General features: G+C 40.0%; 2 protein-coding genes across 3 annotated transcripts; one reads left to right on the forward strand and one right to left on the reverse strand.

Moving 5' to 3' along the window:
• Positions 1 to 2,440: 2,440 nt before the first annotated feature.
• On the forward strand, positions 2,441 to 7,004 carry LOC104449169. 2 transcript variants are annotated; one of them, XM_010063213.3, is made up of 6 exons: positions 2,441 to 3,136; positions 4,650 to 4,740; positions 4,926 to 5,086; positions 6,177 to 6,204; positions 6,406 to 6,514; positions 6,689 to 7,004. In XM_010063213.3, exons 1-6 carry the CDS (start codon positions 2,870 to 2,872, stop codon positions 6,768 to 6,770), a joined length of 738 nt encoding a protein of 245 aa, XP_010061515.1. In that variant the 5' UTR covers positions 2,441 to 2,869; the 3' UTR covers positions 6,771 to 7,004. The 2 variants fall into 2 exon arrangements, with proteins under 2 accessions (XP_010061515.1, XP_010061516.1); XM_010063214.3 differs by having other exon boundaries at positions 2,444 to 3,133.
• A 605-nt stretch (positions 7,005 to 7,609) lies between these two features.
• Positions 7,610 to 13,516, reverse strand: LOC104449168 (glucose-6-phosphate isomerase 1, chloroplastic). The gene is made up of 14 exons (XM_010063212.3): positions 12,839 to 13,516; positions 12,314 to 12,439; positions 11,674 to 11,772; positions 11,503 to 11,586; positions 10,685 to 10,828; positions 10,533 to 10,598; positions 9,484 to 9,552; positions 9,276 to 9,383; positions 9,135 to 9,187; positions 8,901 to 9,039; positions 8,543 to 8,699; positions 8,297 to 8,375; positions 8,109 to 8,175; positions 7,610 to 8,024 (listed from the first exon to the last, which is right to left on the reverse strand). The coding sequence occupies exons 1-14, from the start codon at positions 13,391 to 13,393 to the stop codon at positions 7,890 to 7,892; spliced, it is 1,881 nt and encodes a 626-aa protein (XP_010061514.2). The 5' UTR covers positions 13,394 to 13,516; the 3' UTR covers positions 7,610 to 7,889.
• Positions 13,517 to 19,086: the final 5,570 nt, after the last annotated feature.

Consider the following 19,086-nt stretch of genomic DNA (forward strand, 5'->3'; position numbering starts at 1 on the left):
CAAATTCTACGCGGCACGGCGTAGACGGGGGTGAGGAATATGTCAATAACGTGAAGGCAAGGTTTGATCATAGACCCCCGCTACGCACGGATAAATTGTAGGCCCCGACGCTGTGTCGTTTCCTAGAATCCGCGAGATCGCTAGAACATGTCGACATCGAGGCCCGCGACTCTCGCGAGGGCGTGATCACGAGAACCGCGCGTCCGAAATGAGAACCGATCTGATGATTGATCGGAGATTGTGTTGCTCGTGACGCCCCGGCTTAGTTTCCGACGATGCGTGATGAACGGGAGATTTTATCTTAGCCCTAGGCACCTTCATCCAGGAGGGAGGGGCTGGCAACTTGGAGTTATTTTTGTGGAATAATCTATGAGATGTCCTTACGCAGGTATAGGTTGTCATCTTCTCCGCCTCAAAATTAATAAACGCACCAAGTGACACGCCATGTGTCTTTTTCTCTGTAGAAAATGGAGATGCAATATAGACTATAGAGTGACGTTGGGGGCACACAAAAAAAAAAAAAAAAAAAAAACAGATGATCATTTTTCAATGTGAACGCAATCGATAGCTTGAATATTTTTTTGTACGATAAAAAATAGTTGAGATGAGTTTTGCTACTGCTCCCAATTTTATTTCTTCGCTGTTTATAACGTTACAGGTAAGGCTTTGCAAAAGACGAAAAAGAAAAGCTTGAAATGAAAATGGTAAAATTAAAAAAAAAAAGGAAAAAGAAATGGACTTCAATAATTTCTTTATAATATGGGTGAGTTGGATCAACTCAAGTCATGATTGGTCATGTCAACCCACTTGTTTGAAACCTTAGTATGGAACCAAATCGCCAACTTAAAATATTTGAAATCTTTTATTTTTGCAAATCGATTGACCTTTAGGTAATCAATCATTTGACTTCTCGTTTGTACTTAGGATCTAAGGCTCACAATGGACTTGAGAATGATTGATTGCAACTTCTAAAATAGTTCGAAAGATTCAATCACTTGAAGCGCACCCCCACTTAATGGAGGGAAAATCTTAGGCCATGGACAAATGGGATGGACCTTTTTTCTTTCAGAATTGCATTTTCATTTCCATGCTTTATTGTACTCTTGAGAATCTCCAAGGGGAAGGCACTGCCGTAAGCAAAAAATATACAATTCTTAGGAAAACAAAAGCCTAGGTTTTTAAATATCATCCCCACTTTCATGCCTCCATCTTGACCCTGAACCTATATGTACAAGTATTCTTGTTCGGCAACTCGATCCTCTCACGTTTTCATGTTGCTCATGTGCCGTGTGAAATCTTAGCCCACAACCTGACCCAAGCATTCAAGGCCCGTCACTGACTTGGTGAGCTAGTCTATGGAGCAACAATTTGAAAACAAAAATTACTAAGAATTAGAGCTGGTAGGAGAGGGGGTCGGGTTTGGTCAGATATGAGACAAGTCAACAAATATGAATTGGACCAGTTAAACTAACCTATTTGACAGACGTACCAACTTCCAATCCCAACTGGACAAACTTTTTCTATCCCCATCAAACTTTTGTACTCCAATGTTGTTATGGAGGTTTGCCCCAAGAAAAAGCAGCCTTGGAATAAGTCGCAATGCAAGTAGGATTCAGGACCACTCCCCGGTTCCCACATGCCTAATAAGAACAAACCTTTCTCCCAAGTCATCAGTACACTTTCTCGCAAGGTTGGAGTCATATGGTGTCTCTTTTTTCCTCCAATAGCTGAAGAGTTTGGTGTTGAATTGTCTAGGGAATGAGATTTCTAGGCCTTCCGTTGTCGGGTCCGGTCCATTTAACTCGATCGTGGATAAGCATTCAATCTCAAATTAAGCTCAGACGAAAATTTAAATTTAATCCGACGCAATTTGATTTTCACAATCTTTCTGGGCCTAACCTTGGTTGGTCCTCATCATCATCTAAGAACAATCCCTTTTCCTGAAGTTCATGATCCCAAAAAACTCGAGGTCATACAATGAAGCTTATATACCATTAAACAAGCTAAACAAAAGGCATTGTTATGCTGCCAAACAAGTCAATGCCCGCGTGACGGTTCTTTAAGTATCGAATTCTCTAGTCGTGCGCTCGATTTTGCTATTTCCCCTTTTCAGGAAAATGAATTGCGCACCAAACAAGAGAGACTTATTTATAATCTGTAATTAGATCATGCGGGAGCCCAAAGTGGATTAGACACCATGAATAAAAATGGCCACCTAACACTGATTATAATGTAAAGAAAAGGATTAGCATCCAATTTGTGGCTGAACACAAAGAAGGAGATCCAAGTCCAACCAACCCATGATGGGGTCCACTTGCTCTTTTTTAAAAAAACTTTTATTATCTTAACCACGCCCGCACGCAAGTATTACCCGCAGATATCACACGACAATAATCATCCGTAATTAAATAGCCCCCTCGATTAAATTAAAAGTTAAATAAGAACTAATCAGCAAGGTTGACCCTTTCCTTTTGCCTTTTCCCTCGTTTTCCTTGCCGGCCCCAAATTTTCTCGGGAAAACCGCAGCGAAAAGAAAGAGAGAGAGAGAGAGAGAGAGTTTTTCATCTAAATCGGAAAAGCCGATTGCCGGCGGCTGCAAGGAGGAAGCACCAATCCGCTCGCGCGAGCCTTCCGCCTCCCGCCACGACCGACGCGGCGGCCGGCATGTCGAATCCCGACGGCGAGAAGCTACAGCCGCCCTCCGACCTCCGCGAAGAAGAACAAGAAGAGCAAGAAGGCAGATCTCCGTCCGCGTCCTCGGATTCCGCGGCCGAGGATCGGTGAGGGTTTCCCGGTTTCTCGCGTTGTGGATCGAGCTGCTCTGCTCGATTTAGGGGGAGAGGGGGGACAGCTGTCGGTTGAGGAACTGATGGAGGAGGTGGGGAGCTCGGGCTCGAGCGCTCCGTCGGTCGGGGATGGGAAGGCGAAGAAGGATTCGGTTCGGGTGAAGAAGGAGACACTGCAGGCCGTGCTCGAGCAGTGCCAGCGAGCGCTCGAGCTGCTCAGCAACGGGGAGGTCGAGGAGGACGGCGATGAGGGTGTCTGTGTCGGCGATGGGGAGGGAGATGTCCCGGAAGTTGAGCCGGGTGGGGATGGCGTGGTGACTCCGTGCAGTGATAGCGAAGCCGATGAGGTAGTTGTGCCTATGTTTGTTGCTGGTTTAATCGTGCTGAATTTGGATATATTCTTTGGATGGAGCGTTTGATTCTGGCTTTGGGCTTGCTTGGTTAATACGTATGGTCAGGAAAAGGGGTTTTTGGGAATTGGTCTTTAGGATTTATGGGATTTGTTGTTTTTGGTTTTGTGCATTCATGTCTCTTTTAGGTTGGACTAATTGGGAAATTGTTGACGTGCTTGCGAAAGTTTGTTTTCGGGAATGGTAATTTTCGGGGCTTTTTTGGGAATTGGTCTTTTTTCTAGGTATAAAGACCTGGAAAGCTGCACTTTTAAATTTTTGTTCTTCTCATTGAAAGGGAATTTTGTAGGATCCCAGCGATTTGTGTGCGAGTGTTTTTTGAGTCTGAGGTCAGAACACTTCAGGAGAATGAACTTGCATCTTAGATGCTGAATTTAAATTTGGCAGATGGTCCTCTTGCATTCCCAGTGTTACCTTTTTGTGGATTCTCGAATGCCTGTTGTCCATATGAGATACTTTCTAGGAATCTTTTATGGATGGCCTCATCGGTTGGGTATCCCAGTATTAGTGTTAGCCCCAGGTTTGTTTTGTCACAAGCTTCGTACTGGATTTAGGTCATGTTTGAGATAATTTCTTTAAAGGAAAATGGACATTAGCAGTTTTTTTCAGGCTGTTGATTCATTCTGAGTACAAAGGTTGTGACCATTGTCACAGAGCCTTCACATATATTTCAAATAAAGGGCTTTTGCTTGGACAATGGTCCTTTTGGAATTTGGATTCGATGATATCCAAAGTGAATAAAAAACTTGGACTATATCACCATATACCTTACCAGAGGACTACTTCATGCTTCTTCTAGTAAGTAGTTGTGTCATGGATCCTCACATTTCTCTAGTCTCTGGATTCGATGGTCACTGTGTAAGTGTCAATTTTCATATTACGAGGATTTTGAAGGTTTTGGATGCATTTTTTGGTGTCTACGTTAAACATGACTTGCATGTATATAATTAGAGGGCTGTAGTACATGTGGACTTAGGCATAGATTCCTTCATTTTGGTCCTTTTTCTGTGTTTTTCTTCTGTTAAGGCAAGGCAGAGATTGCTCTCAGGTCCCTTTCAGTTGGTCTGAGTTTTGTTTTACTTATTTACGTCTTTATCCCGTGGATGCAATCCTCAGTAATGCAGTCCAAACATGTAGTTATGTGGGCCTTACAAATTGAAATTTTGGCAAATTTTGGCAAATAGTTTCCCTGTTGTTTGGTGGATCTTACTTTCTGATCATTCATTATCTTGTGAGATGATAGTCAAAGTGAAGGGATGTTAAATAATAATAAGGATGTTGTTGCAGTTATTGACTTTCTGAGCAATATATCACTAGGTGCTTTTTTGTTTCACTGATTTAAATCTTGCACACAGAACACTAATGTTGCGCACAAACTGTGTGTATGTAATGTTAAGTGCCATTTAGTTCTGAACTTAGCTAATGTGTCTTCCTCTGGCTTTTCCTGATTCAGCTGTGTGATCTTCTCAAATCTAGAGTCGAATGCCCGGACTTCCTCAAAAAGCTAGAGTGCGCCCAAGTGTCAATTCCTAATAATGCTGCTGGTATATAAGGCCAATGACTTCTATGTTCTTTAGATTGCAATGATTTTTCACTCTTTGTTTTTTTCTCTTGGCATGTGACAACCTCTAGTTCATTCCATAATTAAAAATATTATGTTAAACAACCTTTTTCTTTCACCAAAGAAAATCATTCATGCAGACTGATAGCACGTTTCCTGTGCAAACAGAGGAAGGTGGCACATGGGATATGGTCAGTAAAGATGATCTATGGGAAGTTGAAAATGTGGATCCTAGTGAACAAGATTATGTCGTCGTGAGACAAGAAGATATTGTAGAAGGTATGGCATCCTTTATGGCTGCCTACCTCCTGTCCCTTAAACAGACAAAGGTATGCTGCACTTCTTGCAAATGCTTGAGACCAAAGCTTCTCGGGTTACCTGGTCATCGGTGCGGGACTTAGAGTGGTCCTATTTTTTGTGACCCATCAGCACCTTGTTATTCTTTCAAGTCGATTGCTGTTTCAGATGAAAGAGGACGAAGAATTTCTGTTTGTTTTTTGGGTTTTTCCAGTGATTAGTTTAGCTGATCGATGTCATCTTAAGTTATATCGAGTATATATGTGCTGGAATAACACGTAAGGTGATTCTATGTGTTGGAAACAACTCTTTCAGGACTGAGCACAGCCTATATTTGGACTTGATAGCTTTGATCCACATCCATTTCCTTTTGGTTATGTGGCTTCTTCTACTCAAAGGCTTCTAATAACGGATAAATATTCTGCTAAAGAATAAGCATGAATAGTGGATTTATTCTCTTCAAACTTATTTCCTACCATGACTTTCACTGCATAGTGTCTATGACTCTTGCAAATATTGATGGTGAACCCATGCTTGTGGTTTATTATAAGTTCTATCTGTCCCTGCGGCCCTTGTGTATTATCTACACATACAAGAGCCTTTAGATTGGGATGTTTGAAAAAAAATACAAGAAAAGCATTTTTTGATTGAGTGACATTAGAGCTTGCATCTAAAAAATTTAACTCCTGAGAACTCCTTAAGTTTCAGAGTTGGTTGGAAAAACATTAACTGGATCTTACTCTGGTCATGGATTTTTGTACTCTTTGCTTGGGGAATTTCTCAAGTTCTTGGTCTTTTATTGAATAGACTTGTTTAGATCAGAATATTATTCCCGCGAGGATTTAGCAATTACTTTTTCCTTGAAGATCTGCTAATGATTTCCACTCTATCTACGAGATAATGCTTCTTTCATCTTGTTGTGATGAGTTAAATTACCAGATTTTGTAGGAACAAATAATAATGAGGCAATTTATGTCATTTGTTGTGCATGGGCCATGACAGTTATTGCTGTTTCTTTCATGGGGTGCTTGTCTTTAGCATGAAATGCATTTGCTTGCCTCTTCTTCTTCTTGCACATTTTTATCCTTTTGGGCTTAGCAGCTGGTGCTTTTCTATTTGCAGGAGTTGACTCCTAACCAACTTCAGGAAGGTCAGCTTGATTTTCATTCCTCCTCTTTCATTGATATAATTTGCACTAGCTTTCAAAATGTTTGTTGATTGCTGCTAACATAATTTAAGATGTATTCATCAAGTTTGTTAATGATGTAACTTGTACATTTGGGTTAAGTTCTTCCCAGATTCTGCGGTCATCAACTCTTGGAGTCCTGATAACCTTTGAATTTTCTTTCAGCTCTTTGCAAGACATTCTCAGTTAAGAAGAAAAAGGGAAAGCTTCGGAAGGCATGGGATGGGAGCAGAGTTATTTATAATGTAGCATCATGGGGAGCAACAGCAATTGGGTAGGTACTCGAAAGCTAAGTATTCACCAACTGGCATTCCTTATTCCATGATCTTGAGTTAAAGATCGAGTTACTAATCACTGCGTGCTGGTACTTGTCTAGATATATACTCCGAACAGCTGCATCTTCTTCATTAAGAATGATATTCTGATGTCTACTTCTCGTTCTCTGCAGGATATATCAAAATCCTGTTATTCTTCAGGCTGCCTCAAAAGCTTTCTGGGCGTCCTGTCATGTTATCTCGAAGCTTCTCTGATGTGGATGCGCCTTCAGGGGAGGGGAGAAAACCAGGGGGAGGTGGGGGGGTTGCCGTTGTTTGGTGCTTTGTGCTGTCCAGGCAGCTTGGTGTTCCGAATGTTGTGCCATGCTGATGTCATTCTTTATTTGTGTGCAGATCAGATCAATTGCATAACCTGATCTACTCTTTGTAAATATGGACTTTCCTATTTGATCATGTGATTAGTGAGATTATATTGGTTTGTTGTGCTTGCACCTGGAATGCATCTACGGCCCGACCGTTCCAAGCAGCTCACTATTAGATGCACACATCAACGCAAAAATTATGATCTGTTCATGGTGTTTCTTCGTTTAAAAGGAAGGCAAAGAAAGAGAGAGAATGAAGAATGGCTGACATTTCCATCTCCTGATAATGCAGTTTCAACTTGGGGTTTAGTCTTCAGCACCAGTGAATCACAGATGTCGGCTTTGACCACCAAAAAATTAGAAAAATCTCAGATGTTTGCATCCATATTTCATTCTGGTTTCTGTCATCGTAGTCAAGACTTGAAGCAATGGAGAGAAGAAAGAAAATGCTAAGGTAGAACCACGGTAATTGTCTGAAACTCGAAACTCCGGAGCAGGTGTGACTAATATTCGTATCCTTTTCATCTCAATGAAGAAGGGCTTCATGGAAATTTGACAGCCGATTTGTTTCAGAGCTCAAGCAAAGTACAAATGCATAATGTAATGTCAAGACATCATTTAACAGAGTCCGAAAGATCAAATAACATGAAATATAACTCCTCAAACTAACCAAAACTGCTTGCTCAAAAAAGAAAAAAACTAACCAAAACTGCGGGAAGGACTAATCGAGCAACAGAGAGAATGGACCAGCCGTTTACTCTCATTCCTCAAAGTATCAAGAACTTCTACAAGAGAATCAACTCATCAATCTGTTATTTTATTTTTTTGTCTGATAAAAAGTTCGACAACGTTGATTTTACACGTCGAACAATTAAGGCAAAGATCCTCCAGTAAAAGAATTCCATCTCCCAAATAATCCCACTTTCTGATGAAGATTCAGTACCACAATCAAAATCAACTTATTGAAGATTTATGAAGAGGTCCGCAGCGAGACACCTGACTTCTGCGAAAATCAAGCGTATAACTCATCAACATTACACTCCCCAAGGAAAACTTTGATGCTTCTAGGCGATCCACAACTGCCCTCAGCTATGATTGCTCTGTCGTTGGCAGCCATGTGAGCAATGATCTTGTAGATCATTTCAATCTGCATCCACAAGGCCAGGAAAAGAATTAGCCAAAATTCTACAGTTCTGGTTACTAATTTGTGCCGAGGGATCAGGCAGATTACCTCTTCAGGGGCATGGCAACGTTCAGCTACTTCTTCAAGAGTCAATGGCTCGACAGGCTCCTTACAGCTGAAAAATGCAATGCCAAGGAAAATTAACAAACCTATCTGAATTTCAGGAAAATGAACGAGAACCCCATTTATTAAGAGCGATATTTTCCATCTTAGATGAGATTGTTCTAGTAAGGTACCTGGCCTCATTGAGTACAGCCAGAACCCGTTTCTGAAGAGCCAATACTTCTGCTGCTGCCTTTTTCCCAGCTTCGACACCTAAGAATTTCAATCGCACATAGTGGCAAAGAAAGGAGACACCCAGTTGGATGAATTGATTTGATTTCCTTGACCCAAAGAGAGGCCAGACATATTCTCAACAGCAATAAGCACTAAACATATGCAATCATCTAATTTAAATAAGAAATATAAGGTAAACTATTTACCAGGTTGATGATAGGCATTGATATTTACTATTGAGGCGTATATCCCAACTGCTCGCTCATACAATGCTATAAGGGCCCCCACTGATCTAGGGGTCACTTCTTCGACAGTGACTGTTATAGACTCGCGATCATTGGCATACAGAGCAGACCTCGTTCCCTACAGAAGTTCACCACATCTAAAAGAGATCAATTGCAGAAAAACAAAAGAGAGATCATAAGTAAAACACCCACTTAACTCATGTCTCCCTTCCAAGAGAAGCGTGAGATCTTAAACTTCAGATACAATAAACATAGGAACTTCGACTATCGCTAGATTCTTCTTAAAGGTAAATATCAGTAGCTCTTGTTGTAAACTAACCTGAAGCATTCCAAACAGATAGTCACCACAGGTAACACCCGGTTCAAGCTCCCAATCATGACCAGGTGGTCTATCACGAAGCACTTCAACAAATGTTGCGAAGAAGTTGTGCACACCCTCTCTCAGCTGTTGTATGTAGCTATATGGGAATTAAACAATAACATGCATCAGGAATAATCATGTCTCTGGTATATAAAAGTAACAGTGCCATTAGTTTATCAAAAAATAACTTACGCATGCTGATCTGTGCTCCCTTTATTCCCATAAACAGTAAGCCCTTGATTGACCTGTGAAATGAACAACTTGAGATTTAACATTTTGGAATCTAGAGATGGAGACAGAACTCCCTATTTCCACCAAGAAATACACACATACCCGATTGCCATCCAGGTCAAACTCTTTTCCAATTGATTCCATCACTAGTTGCTGCAGATATCGACTGAATAACAGAAGGCTGTCTTTGTAAGGAAGAATTACCATGTCCTGACAGCAGCAATTTGAAAAGTGAAACACTTGTCAATGACCGCAAACTGAAAGGAGAAAAAATAACAATTCAGAAGGCAATCTTATTCAAACATAATACCTTCGATCCTACACCATCAGAAGCCCAATACCAACATAAAGCAAGCAATGCAGCGGGGTTGTTCTTCACCTGGAAAAGAAACGAATTATTTTTGCTGACACGGGACTACAGAAGGCAAGAACCATCATTTGATCAGTATCAGTAGAGAAGCCATTCAGACAACTACAGAAAACTACTGATACTTCTTATGTTGTAACTTCTTTTTTTCTTTTGTGTGTGTGTGTTTGGGGGAGATAATAGGGACTACGCATTACGTATATGGATTTTGGTCACTAAAAGTTATTATATGCTTCATTTTAGAAGTAAAATTAGCCAAGAATCCAAACATCTATGATTTAAGCATCAGTGTTCAGTACTATCTATTAAATTCAGAAAATGAGCCATAGTCACTTTCAAGTTAGAAGTATTATTCGACCAACTTCATTTTTGTGAAGTCAAAGCTAAAGCTAAAAACTCAAAACCACAGCCAAAGCCAGAAAGGCAAGCTGAAACCCACAGCCACCCCAAACAGGCCTTGACATTTATGTTTATGATTATATGACAAAATTAGTACAATGATAAGTTACTCGCCAAAGGATTTACAATATAAGAAGCATAAACAGTGTGGATATGCTAAGTTAATCTGTAGTCCCTACATTATTGTTTCTGTGGATCTTCTTCTGACACAACATACAAGTGAGCAATGTCTTGGACAAGGAAACAAGTGGTGCTTCTGCTGCATATGAGTTCACAAGTTACTCTTGCATACATCATGGTGCATACTATCAGAGACAACCGTTCAACTCGTTAGCTAACATTCTTGAATGACTGAATAGCTATCTATAGTCTATAGTCAAGATCGACATCTCAACCATATTTAGTTTATTCTGGTGACCCAGCTCCCTATATCATAAAATGTGCACATGCGGAATCCCGAGCACTACACATTGAGCAGCATTTTACACCATAAGTTGCCCTACTAATACTGAAACTAATTCCTCTACTGGACTTGGGTAACAACAGAACGTTCTGGAGAAACACCAGATAACATTAACTGAAAACAATCTTACCACTTTTGTCCTAGTTGCTTCGTCCATCAAGGATGCACCAGCAAGCATTTCTCTGATATCAATCCCCTGAAGTTGGAGTCGATAGTGAATATGCTCTTCTAGTCAAATCAGAATATGTAACCACAATGAGATTAGAAGTTAGGCTTACGAACTTGAAGGGCTGCTGGAAGTAGACCAACTGCAGACATTTCAGATGTTCTACCACCCACCCAGTCAAACATTGGAAATCTGGCCAACCAGCCCTCAATCCGTGCAGTATTGTCCAACAATGAGTTCTCTTGTGTTATGGCAACACCCTGCATTCATGATGGGAAAAAAAGGGATCAATGCGATATCTGCAAAGTTGAAGGTGCCAAAATTTTGGTAAACAAACCGAAAAGATTAACTTTGACATAACTTCATGCAAGGGCACCATCAGACTGACATATAAATGAAGACATCCAGTTATCCACGATTATGTTACACATCACAAGCAATAACTGTTCCATGCAAGATTAACAAACTGACAAAGCCTCATTAGCAATAATGACTTAAAAAAGCCACTAAACTGAATACTCCTAATTATAAAATAAATGCACCAAAATAGAGTTCAACCCGAGACATCTAGAAGCTTCCCTAAAGAAAATGATCAACCAGAAAAGAAATCAATAGGGTGTTGGATGTTTTTTTTTTTTTTTTTTTTTTTTTTTTTTTGGGATTGAGTTGATGTGCAACAACAGAAAGGCCATGGAACCTACACTGTGAAAACGACATGAACACATCAACCAAAATCAACTAATCTCTTCACAATAAAAAAGATAAGTCCGACATTCAATAGCTTTTAGCCCTTAAGCATCAAGAGAAACTAATTATTAGTTGTCAACTCAAGTCTAGTTTGTATCTTTAAAGAGAACATGAAACTCAATGAATAGTCGGTGAAACTTCTATAGGCAGGAAGAAAAAAAAAGAGAAAAGAACCTGGGACCAATACCTGTTTAGCAAATTCCAATCCCGCTTCACGAAAGGCCTTCTGTACTTCCAATAAGCCATTTCTGGTTTCAGGAGTACCACCACTCTGTAGGACAGGAAATGACAATGAATTACCATATATTCTTCCACACTGCATAAAAGAGAGATCACAAAGCAAAATATATGCAGGCACCTTTGATATCACAATTACTAGGGTAGACGCCAGCTCAGGACCAAGCTGCGCAATTTGATGATCAATTCCAGCCGGATCTGTGTTGTCAATGAATCTAATCTGCCGAAGGTAAAATTAAGATCATTCAGACAGTCAAAAGTCAAAAAATCACTAACATAGGGTGTTCACCCAATATGCCAAGACTTATAACTGCACATTCCTCCGTAGCTTGTAACTTTAACTAAATCTGATGCGCAAAATCTTTAATTTACTAACGCTTTTCAAATACCAAAACAAAGGACGAAGACAAAAGACCTAAGTACAGTATGATTAACAAAAGCAGATCTTTTTTTTCATTGCGCATGAGTGAATCAAGCAGCATATGCACTTGCTCCACATAATGGAGGAGAAATGTGAGTAGGAAGAATACGGGGAAGGAAGTAGGATCATTCTCATATCCACAGTGATAAACTTGCAATGAAAAGCCCGAAATGGAATGACATCACGGCTAATCCAAGTAGGAGGATGAATAACATTAAGAGAACTGCCCACTTGAGGGAAGAGTTGCCAAAACTCAAGAAATAATTTTAGCCAGTTAAAAAAGCAAGAAAGGACAGACAAAACAAGCCACGACCAACTTATCTACAATGTCTGAAGATACCTTTAAGGGAGGATTATCAGGAGCCAATGCCTCTGCAACAAACTGTGGCCCGAGAGCTGAACCTCCAATTCCAACTGAAAGTATTTGAGTAAAGTGATCCACAGGAGAAGTAGCAGGGGGCTTAATCTGCAAATTAAGCGTCAAGCATAATCAAGTCAATTAATCCGTCCCTGATGCAATCAGCAAAGCACACTAAAAGAAAACCAACGATCAAAAACAGAATTTCATGCCGACATTACTCGGAAAACCTGAAGAAAATTTTGAAACTACTGCTTCTCGGAGTAGGGAATTTCCATACACAATCATTTTAAGTGACTAATTCGTTAATGTGCTTTCCATCTCTTCGACCAGAAACCACTTCAATTTATCCTTGGCTCGCGCTTTCTCGAGCGACTAAGACAATGCCGACATTTACCAGAAAACTGACACGGGCAACTACGACAGCGAACCGACAGGAAAAATGCAGGGAACAACAATCTCTCTTGCCGCACGGAGAAGAACAACAACTGGAATTCCAGAACTGACCTTACCGCTGACCACGTCGGCAGCGAAATTGCAGACGGCGTCGAGCGCGCCCTCAATCTGCGCCTTCAGAGTTCGAGTCGGCGCGAGCTCCGACTTCCTCAACCAGTAGTGGCCGACCATGCGGCCCTCGTCCGGGTTCGCGATCGCGCCCTTCTCCAGCTCCTCCATCGCCTTGAACGCGGCCTGGAACCGGGGCTCCATCTCCTCCACGAACTCGTCCGTGAACCCGACCCGGCTCACGTCCAGGAAAAGCCCTAGCTCCCGGTGCTGGTACAGCCAGTCCACGTACCTCCTCCACAGCGAGTGGGAATCCTTCTCCAGCCCGCACTTCTCCTTCTTCGCCGCCCCGTCGGCCCTGCCCAGCTCAGCCGAGATCTCCCTCGCGACCGAGCGGGCCAGCGACAGCGACAGCGGCAGCGCCCGGTCGCCGGCGGGGGGCCTGGCGCCGCTCGGGAACGAGACCGAGGCCACCTCCCTCCGGCCGGCGGCGGACGGCGGCGTCTTCGGCCTGAGGGACGGGGACGACGAGCAGATGCCGGAGACGGAGGACGCCATCGGCGGCGGCGGCTCGGCGGCGGCTCGGCGTCGGAGCTGATGAGAGTCAAATTGACGAGGCGAGCGACGAAAACGAGAGAGACGAAGACAGCTCCTCTCACTTTCTCTCTCTCTCTCTCTCTCTCTCTCTCTTCTCGGCAGAAAAACAAATAAATTTTGATAATTTTTATTTTTCGATTTATTTATTTTCGGGGGTTTTTTTTTTTTTTTTTTTTTTCCGATCGGAGAGTCCGGCGGGCGGAGTGTTGTGAATCACACATTTGATTGGTTGGTAGTTTAGGCAGTTAGGTAATTTTGTTGGACCGATTTGCCCCTAGGGGAGTGGGCCTAATTACGGATCCACCCCGCACCCGTTGGTCGGGAGTGGCCGGTCAAAATGGGCCAAAAAGCGGGACACGTCCGCTTCGGGGAGATGACAGTGCAAGCCTAGCTGTACTGATTTTCATACCACCGTCGCTCTCGCTTTCGGACCTGTAATAAATGGAAGAAAGAGAAAAATCCACGTCAGAAAATCAGAAAAAGAGGATCGTTTATTTTTCTATATTCAGACAACGGAAAATTAGTGGATTTCTTAAAAAGAGTTGTCCATTAGCGGAAAATAACAAATTTAGATCAAGGAAAAAATGAAATTTTCTATATGAAAAGAAGGAAGCATTTTTTAGCTACCAAACAAATGAAAACTAATAATTTTTCTTATCTTTATTATGAAATTCTCGATGAAATAAATGCATCACTGCATTCCTACTTCCGATAAATACTTTTTGATGACGTTGGTCTTTTGGCTCATTGAATGCTAGAGTTGGACATTCCCGGGTAAATCATTTTGGATGTAACGGGTACATGGGCATATGCCACACAACTGTGCATCTCTCTTCGTACGTTCTCCCTACCATATCCTTCTCCTCCTCAAGCGTCAATTTGTGATCCTCCACGAATGGCCTCAACACATGTTGCGGTGCATCGATCTTCTCGTGTTAGCACCAAATATGGTTGGGCAAGTCCTTGTCATGCAGGTGTCCTTGTGAGATGCCTTTAATTGCATGCTTTTAAACGATATTTCGCAATTTCGAACCGCCTAACCTAAGGCTAGTTTAATTTCGCTCACATTCAGATTGGAAACATTAGTGTTCTTTCAAATATAGGGGATGTTAAAATGCAACTTAAAAAATTCTTATTCCAAAAGAGGAAAGATGAAATAAAGCAAACAAATAAAATAAATAAAAAATAATCGTCATCAAACACACTTGAAAGTCTGTATTTTCAATGTCAAAGCCTGTGCACTTAGATCGTCATCCACTATGAATACATATTAAATCTATGTATTATATATATACATCCACAGGCTAGCCACCATGATTTCACGCGCACAATTAAAATTGTCATAAGTTGACCTTTAGAGCCTCTAAATGGTACATGACACGTGGTTTGAAGATTAGATGGCAAAAGAGCTTTTGGTAGATTTCAAGGGGCCACCAACTTCCATCCCGAAGGACATATTCTTAATCATATATGACCCTGCATTTCATTTATAATTGAGGGCCAAACGTTCAACCTTAGGCCGCCCTCTCCAGCACCGTTTCACATGCGGCATGTTGATTCGACAGGGATGTGCAGGTGAGCCTGGCACAGTTGGGCAGGTTGTGTGAGTGTTAAAAGCAAGCAAGATCGGTTCCTTATTCTAAATTTTCAAGACAAGTGCATATATAGTAGATTCCGAAGTTTGAGATTGTACCAACTTTTTAGGGCCTGTTTGTTAATGTTCTTTGTTTCTATTTATGAACAAAATTTCTGTTAAAAAGAACAGAAGCGCATTTATTTGCGTTTTTGTTCCAAATCTATTTTTTTGTTCCCAATAACATATTTGGAACGGAAACAAAAAAAAAAACGCGTTTCTTGTTTCAGAACAATTTTTAAGAACAATTTTTCTCTTTCCTCTCTTTTTTTTCTTCTTTTCTTTTTCTTTTTTCTTTGGCCGGTCGCTGGCCTCGGCCATGGCCGGGGACCGGCCATCAAGGGTCGGCGACCTCGCCGGAGCGTCGCCAGCCCCAGACGAGGCCGAGCGTCCCGGCCCTTGGCGAGGCTCGGCCTCGTCTTGGCCGGGTGAGCTCGAGCTCGCCTAGATTCGGCAAGCCCGAGCTCGCCCGACCACCGGTGAGGTTTGCCGGCCTAGCGATGGCCCGGTGAGGCCAAGCCTTGCCCAACCACGGCGAGGCTTAGCGGCCAAGGGTCGGCGAGCCTCGCCGTGGCCGGGCGAGGCCGCCGACCCTCGTCGGCCGGTCGCCGGCCATGGCCAAGGCCGACGACCGACCAAAAGAAGAAAAAAAGAAAGAAAAATAAAATAAAAATATTTAAAAATTAAAAGAAACAAAAAAGAATACAAATTTTCAAAATGTGTTTGTTAATTTTTTATTCCCGGAACAAATTTACCAAACGTGTTTTTATTCAAAAATTGTTCCCGAGCAAAAAACATTTTTTTTTATGTTCCCGAAACAATTTTTAAACGAAATGTTACCAAAACGCACCGCACCCTACACCGTACCTATGCAAATACCCCACAAAATGATAAAGATAATCCCATTTAATATTTCTTAATTTAATATAAATATATTTAATCATTTATGATGTTCATTTTTCTTTCAGAAATTATTACATTTTAATGTCTACCTGATTAACAACTTCTAGCCCCACGAAAAAGAAGGAAAGAAAAAAATCTCCATCCCCCTTCTTTGTGACAAATTAGCTCGGCTATGTTTAAGATGAAACTAAGTGTCATAATTTTTTTTCGGCCACTTAATTGTGATTTCTATTTTTTTTTTTTACTTGAGTGTTATAATTTCAAAGGATCAATTGAGCACTATATTTTTAAAAAAATGCGGTGAAACACTCGTGGTGAACATTGTTAAAAAGTTACGATATTTAATTGATCGATTAAAAATTTATATGATACTCAAGTAATTGAAAAAACATTTATGGCACTCAAGTGATCGAAAAGGAAATTATGCCACTCAAGTAAATACTGAACGAAAATTATGACATTTGTAGTATCTTTTTTTCTGAGAAAAAGCTAATTCATTTATTTGTTCTATTGATTTCAATGTTGTATCATTCTAGAATTATGTTACTATTAGACATGAACATGTATGTTATCGTGTGGAATGTTCAATGTGCTAATAATAAGAATTACTATATTATCTATTCTTTGATTTCATTTTGAGTATAGGATACCTAAAACTCAGTGAAACTCACAAATTCTAGGGTGGTTTTAGGAGACTATAAGATAGGTATAATTCCAAAAACTTAGATTGATTGCGTATAGCAAAAGTTCTCACATTGGACAAATTTACTATGTAACAACCCAGTCCAATGAGGGCATTATTGATTGGAAAAGGAATTGCTCCTAGCAGGCTTTTAGAATGACGAATGGAGTAGGAATGAATTGAATAGTACACCGAATATAAAAGAGCATTATACTATGTGTGTGTGTGTGTGTGTGTTAATGAAAATTGTAATTAACTTACTAATGTGACTTTTGACGTGACGGTAAACTTTGCTTTATAATTCCAAAATTGAGCGTATTCAGGCTAGATTACTAGCATGATAGGTGACCACATGAGACGGTGCTTGCTTGTATAATAAATGACAAAATCACGAGGCTTAGTATAGAGAGTGGTCGCTGGGGCCAAAAGGCTCAAACATGGAATGACTCATAGTAGGTTTCTAGGATGATCAATGGGGTAATTAGGTATAAATCAAATTGCATACATGATAGTGGGAGAGCGATTTTAGGAAATATATGTGTGTGCGCACGTACGCACAAATTAAAATTAACTTACGGATGAGCTTTTTAACATACTGGCAAGCTTTAAGTGTAGTTAGGTTAAAGCTTTATCAAGATAGGTATCTCCCAAGAAAGTGTATGAGGTTAGAGCGCTCTCGGGTTATAATACTGTCAAAATGAGTGTTTCTTGGGAAAGTGTCTAAGGTCAAAGCTACATACTCTAGGAAAGGGTTTGCCTATCGTCAATACTTCAAATGAGTTAATTCAGAGATGTCACACATTACCCACCTTAGAAGCTACATGCTCTAGATTCGACGTGCCACATCAAATTAAATATTCTCTTTCATCACGATCTACTACAAATCCACATAATTAAACACATACATTGTTATGTCAGCACATCAAATGCGATATACATGTTACATATTAACGATAGGGGTGAGCAGTCTTAGGTTCGTATAGATTCCACATGTAATTTGGAACCTACCTATTGAAACAAGTTTATCATTTTTTGGATACTAGAACTTACCTTACATACCCTAGAATTTGGAACCTATCCTATCACAAGTTTTACTATTTATCCAAGTTTCACCTATATTATTAATTAAACAATTGCAGTAAATTAAAACATTTAATGGCCACCATTTATTGTTATAATTCATTGATCATAACTTATATTTTAATGCAATAAAAATATATACATAAGTAAAGTAAAAGTTTGGTCATAAAATGGAAGCTCGGACTAGTGCTCCTAAATTATACATTCATCATTGAACGGCATAAAATATTGTAGGATCACGTGATGACATAGACTAGGAAAAATAGTTTGGTTACAGATTTCAGGTTGTAGATTCTAGATTCCTTCAACCAAGAACTTAGAACATACTCGTTAAAACAGAGTCCTCATTTTTTGAAACTTGAAATCTACTCCGCATATCTTAGAACTTGGAACCTATATGTTTTTACCGGTCCGATTCTCAGGTTTCATTTTACACCGGAACCATGCTTACCCTTAATTAACGAGTTTTTAATGGTTAACATTTCTAATGGGTCACAACACCTTTACCGATAGATTCGTCAATCATATTACATGTCACCCATTAAAAATTTTCTCCGATTTTTATTTTGTAAAGAAAGGTTCTTAAATTTTTCCATCTAATATTCCAACAATACGTTCTCTTACAACCGTAGAGGCAAAAAGAAACGTAAATGATAAAGTGAAAGTTAGATGATGTTACATCGACTGTGGAGCCACTTATAATGTTCAAAAAAGGTAAAGTGGAGTTCTTTGTCCTCACTAAGATAAATTGACTTTCATGCTTCTATTAGTTGGGCACAGCAAAAAGCATCTTATATTTGTCTTCGTATATCTGGTGAAAGTGACCTTGCGATACTCTATGTAGCATCGATACGGACACGCGACACACGACACAACACGACACGCCGACACGTCATTTATTAAAAATAGAGAATTCCGACACGTTATATATTAAATATATTTTTATATATAAATGCATAAATAAATAATAATAAAAATAGCCTAGAATTAATTTATATGAAAAATACTAAATAATATCATTCATTATTTTAATTTGTTACAATAATACATAAAACTTAGAGGAAAAAAACATTGTTTAAAGAAAAATGCTGAAATGATATTTTTAAATTTATTTATTTATCATATATAGCATTTTTTACTTCTTTCATAGTAAAAGACTTTTAAAAAAACTTTAAAAAATTCTAAAAAACAAAACTAAAAAAAAAAAAATTGACCCCGTGTGTGTATATTTATAGCATTTTTATTACTTCTTTTTTGTATATTTATATTTTGACCCCTCAAGTATTATAAATTTTTAAAATTGACCCTGTGCGTGTTGGAATTGCATGTCGAAATTCTGGACTCGCGTGTTGGAAT

Source organism: Eucalyptus grandis, chromosome 11, assembly GCF_016545825.1.
Source record: "Eucalyptus grandis isolate ANBG69807.140 chromosome 11, ASM1654582v1, whole genome shotgun sequence".
NCBI classification, from domain to species: Eukaryota; Viridiplantae; Streptophyta; class Magnoliopsida; order Myrtales; family Myrtaceae; genus Eucalyptus; species Eucalyptus grandis.

Coding starts and splice junctions, on each gene's coding strand:
- LOC104449168 (XM_010063212.3), bottom strand. CDS start 13,393: ATGGCGTCCTCCGTCTCCGGCATCTGCTCGTCGTCCCCGTCCCTCAGG. Junction 10,599..10,684: donor TACTTCCAGCAGCCCTTCAA/GTTCGTAAGCCT, acceptor CTCCAACTTCAG/GGGATTGATATCAGAGAAAT. Junction 9,553..10,532: donor AAGCAACTAGGACAAAAGTG/GTAAGATTGTTT, acceptor TTTCTTTTCCAG/GTGAAGAACAACCCCGCTGC.
- LOC104449169 (XM_010063213.3), top strand. CDS start 2,870: ATGGAGGAGGTGGGGAGCTCGGGCTCGAGCGCTCCGTCGGTCGGGGAT. Junction 3,137..4,649: donor ATAGCGAAGCCGATGAGGTA/GTTGTGCCTATG, acceptor TTCCTGATTCAG/CTGTGTGATCTTCTCAAATC. Junction 5,087..6,176: donor TGTCCCTTAAACAGACAAAG/GTATGCTGCACT, acceptor TTCTATTTGCAG/GAGTTGACTCCTAACCAACT.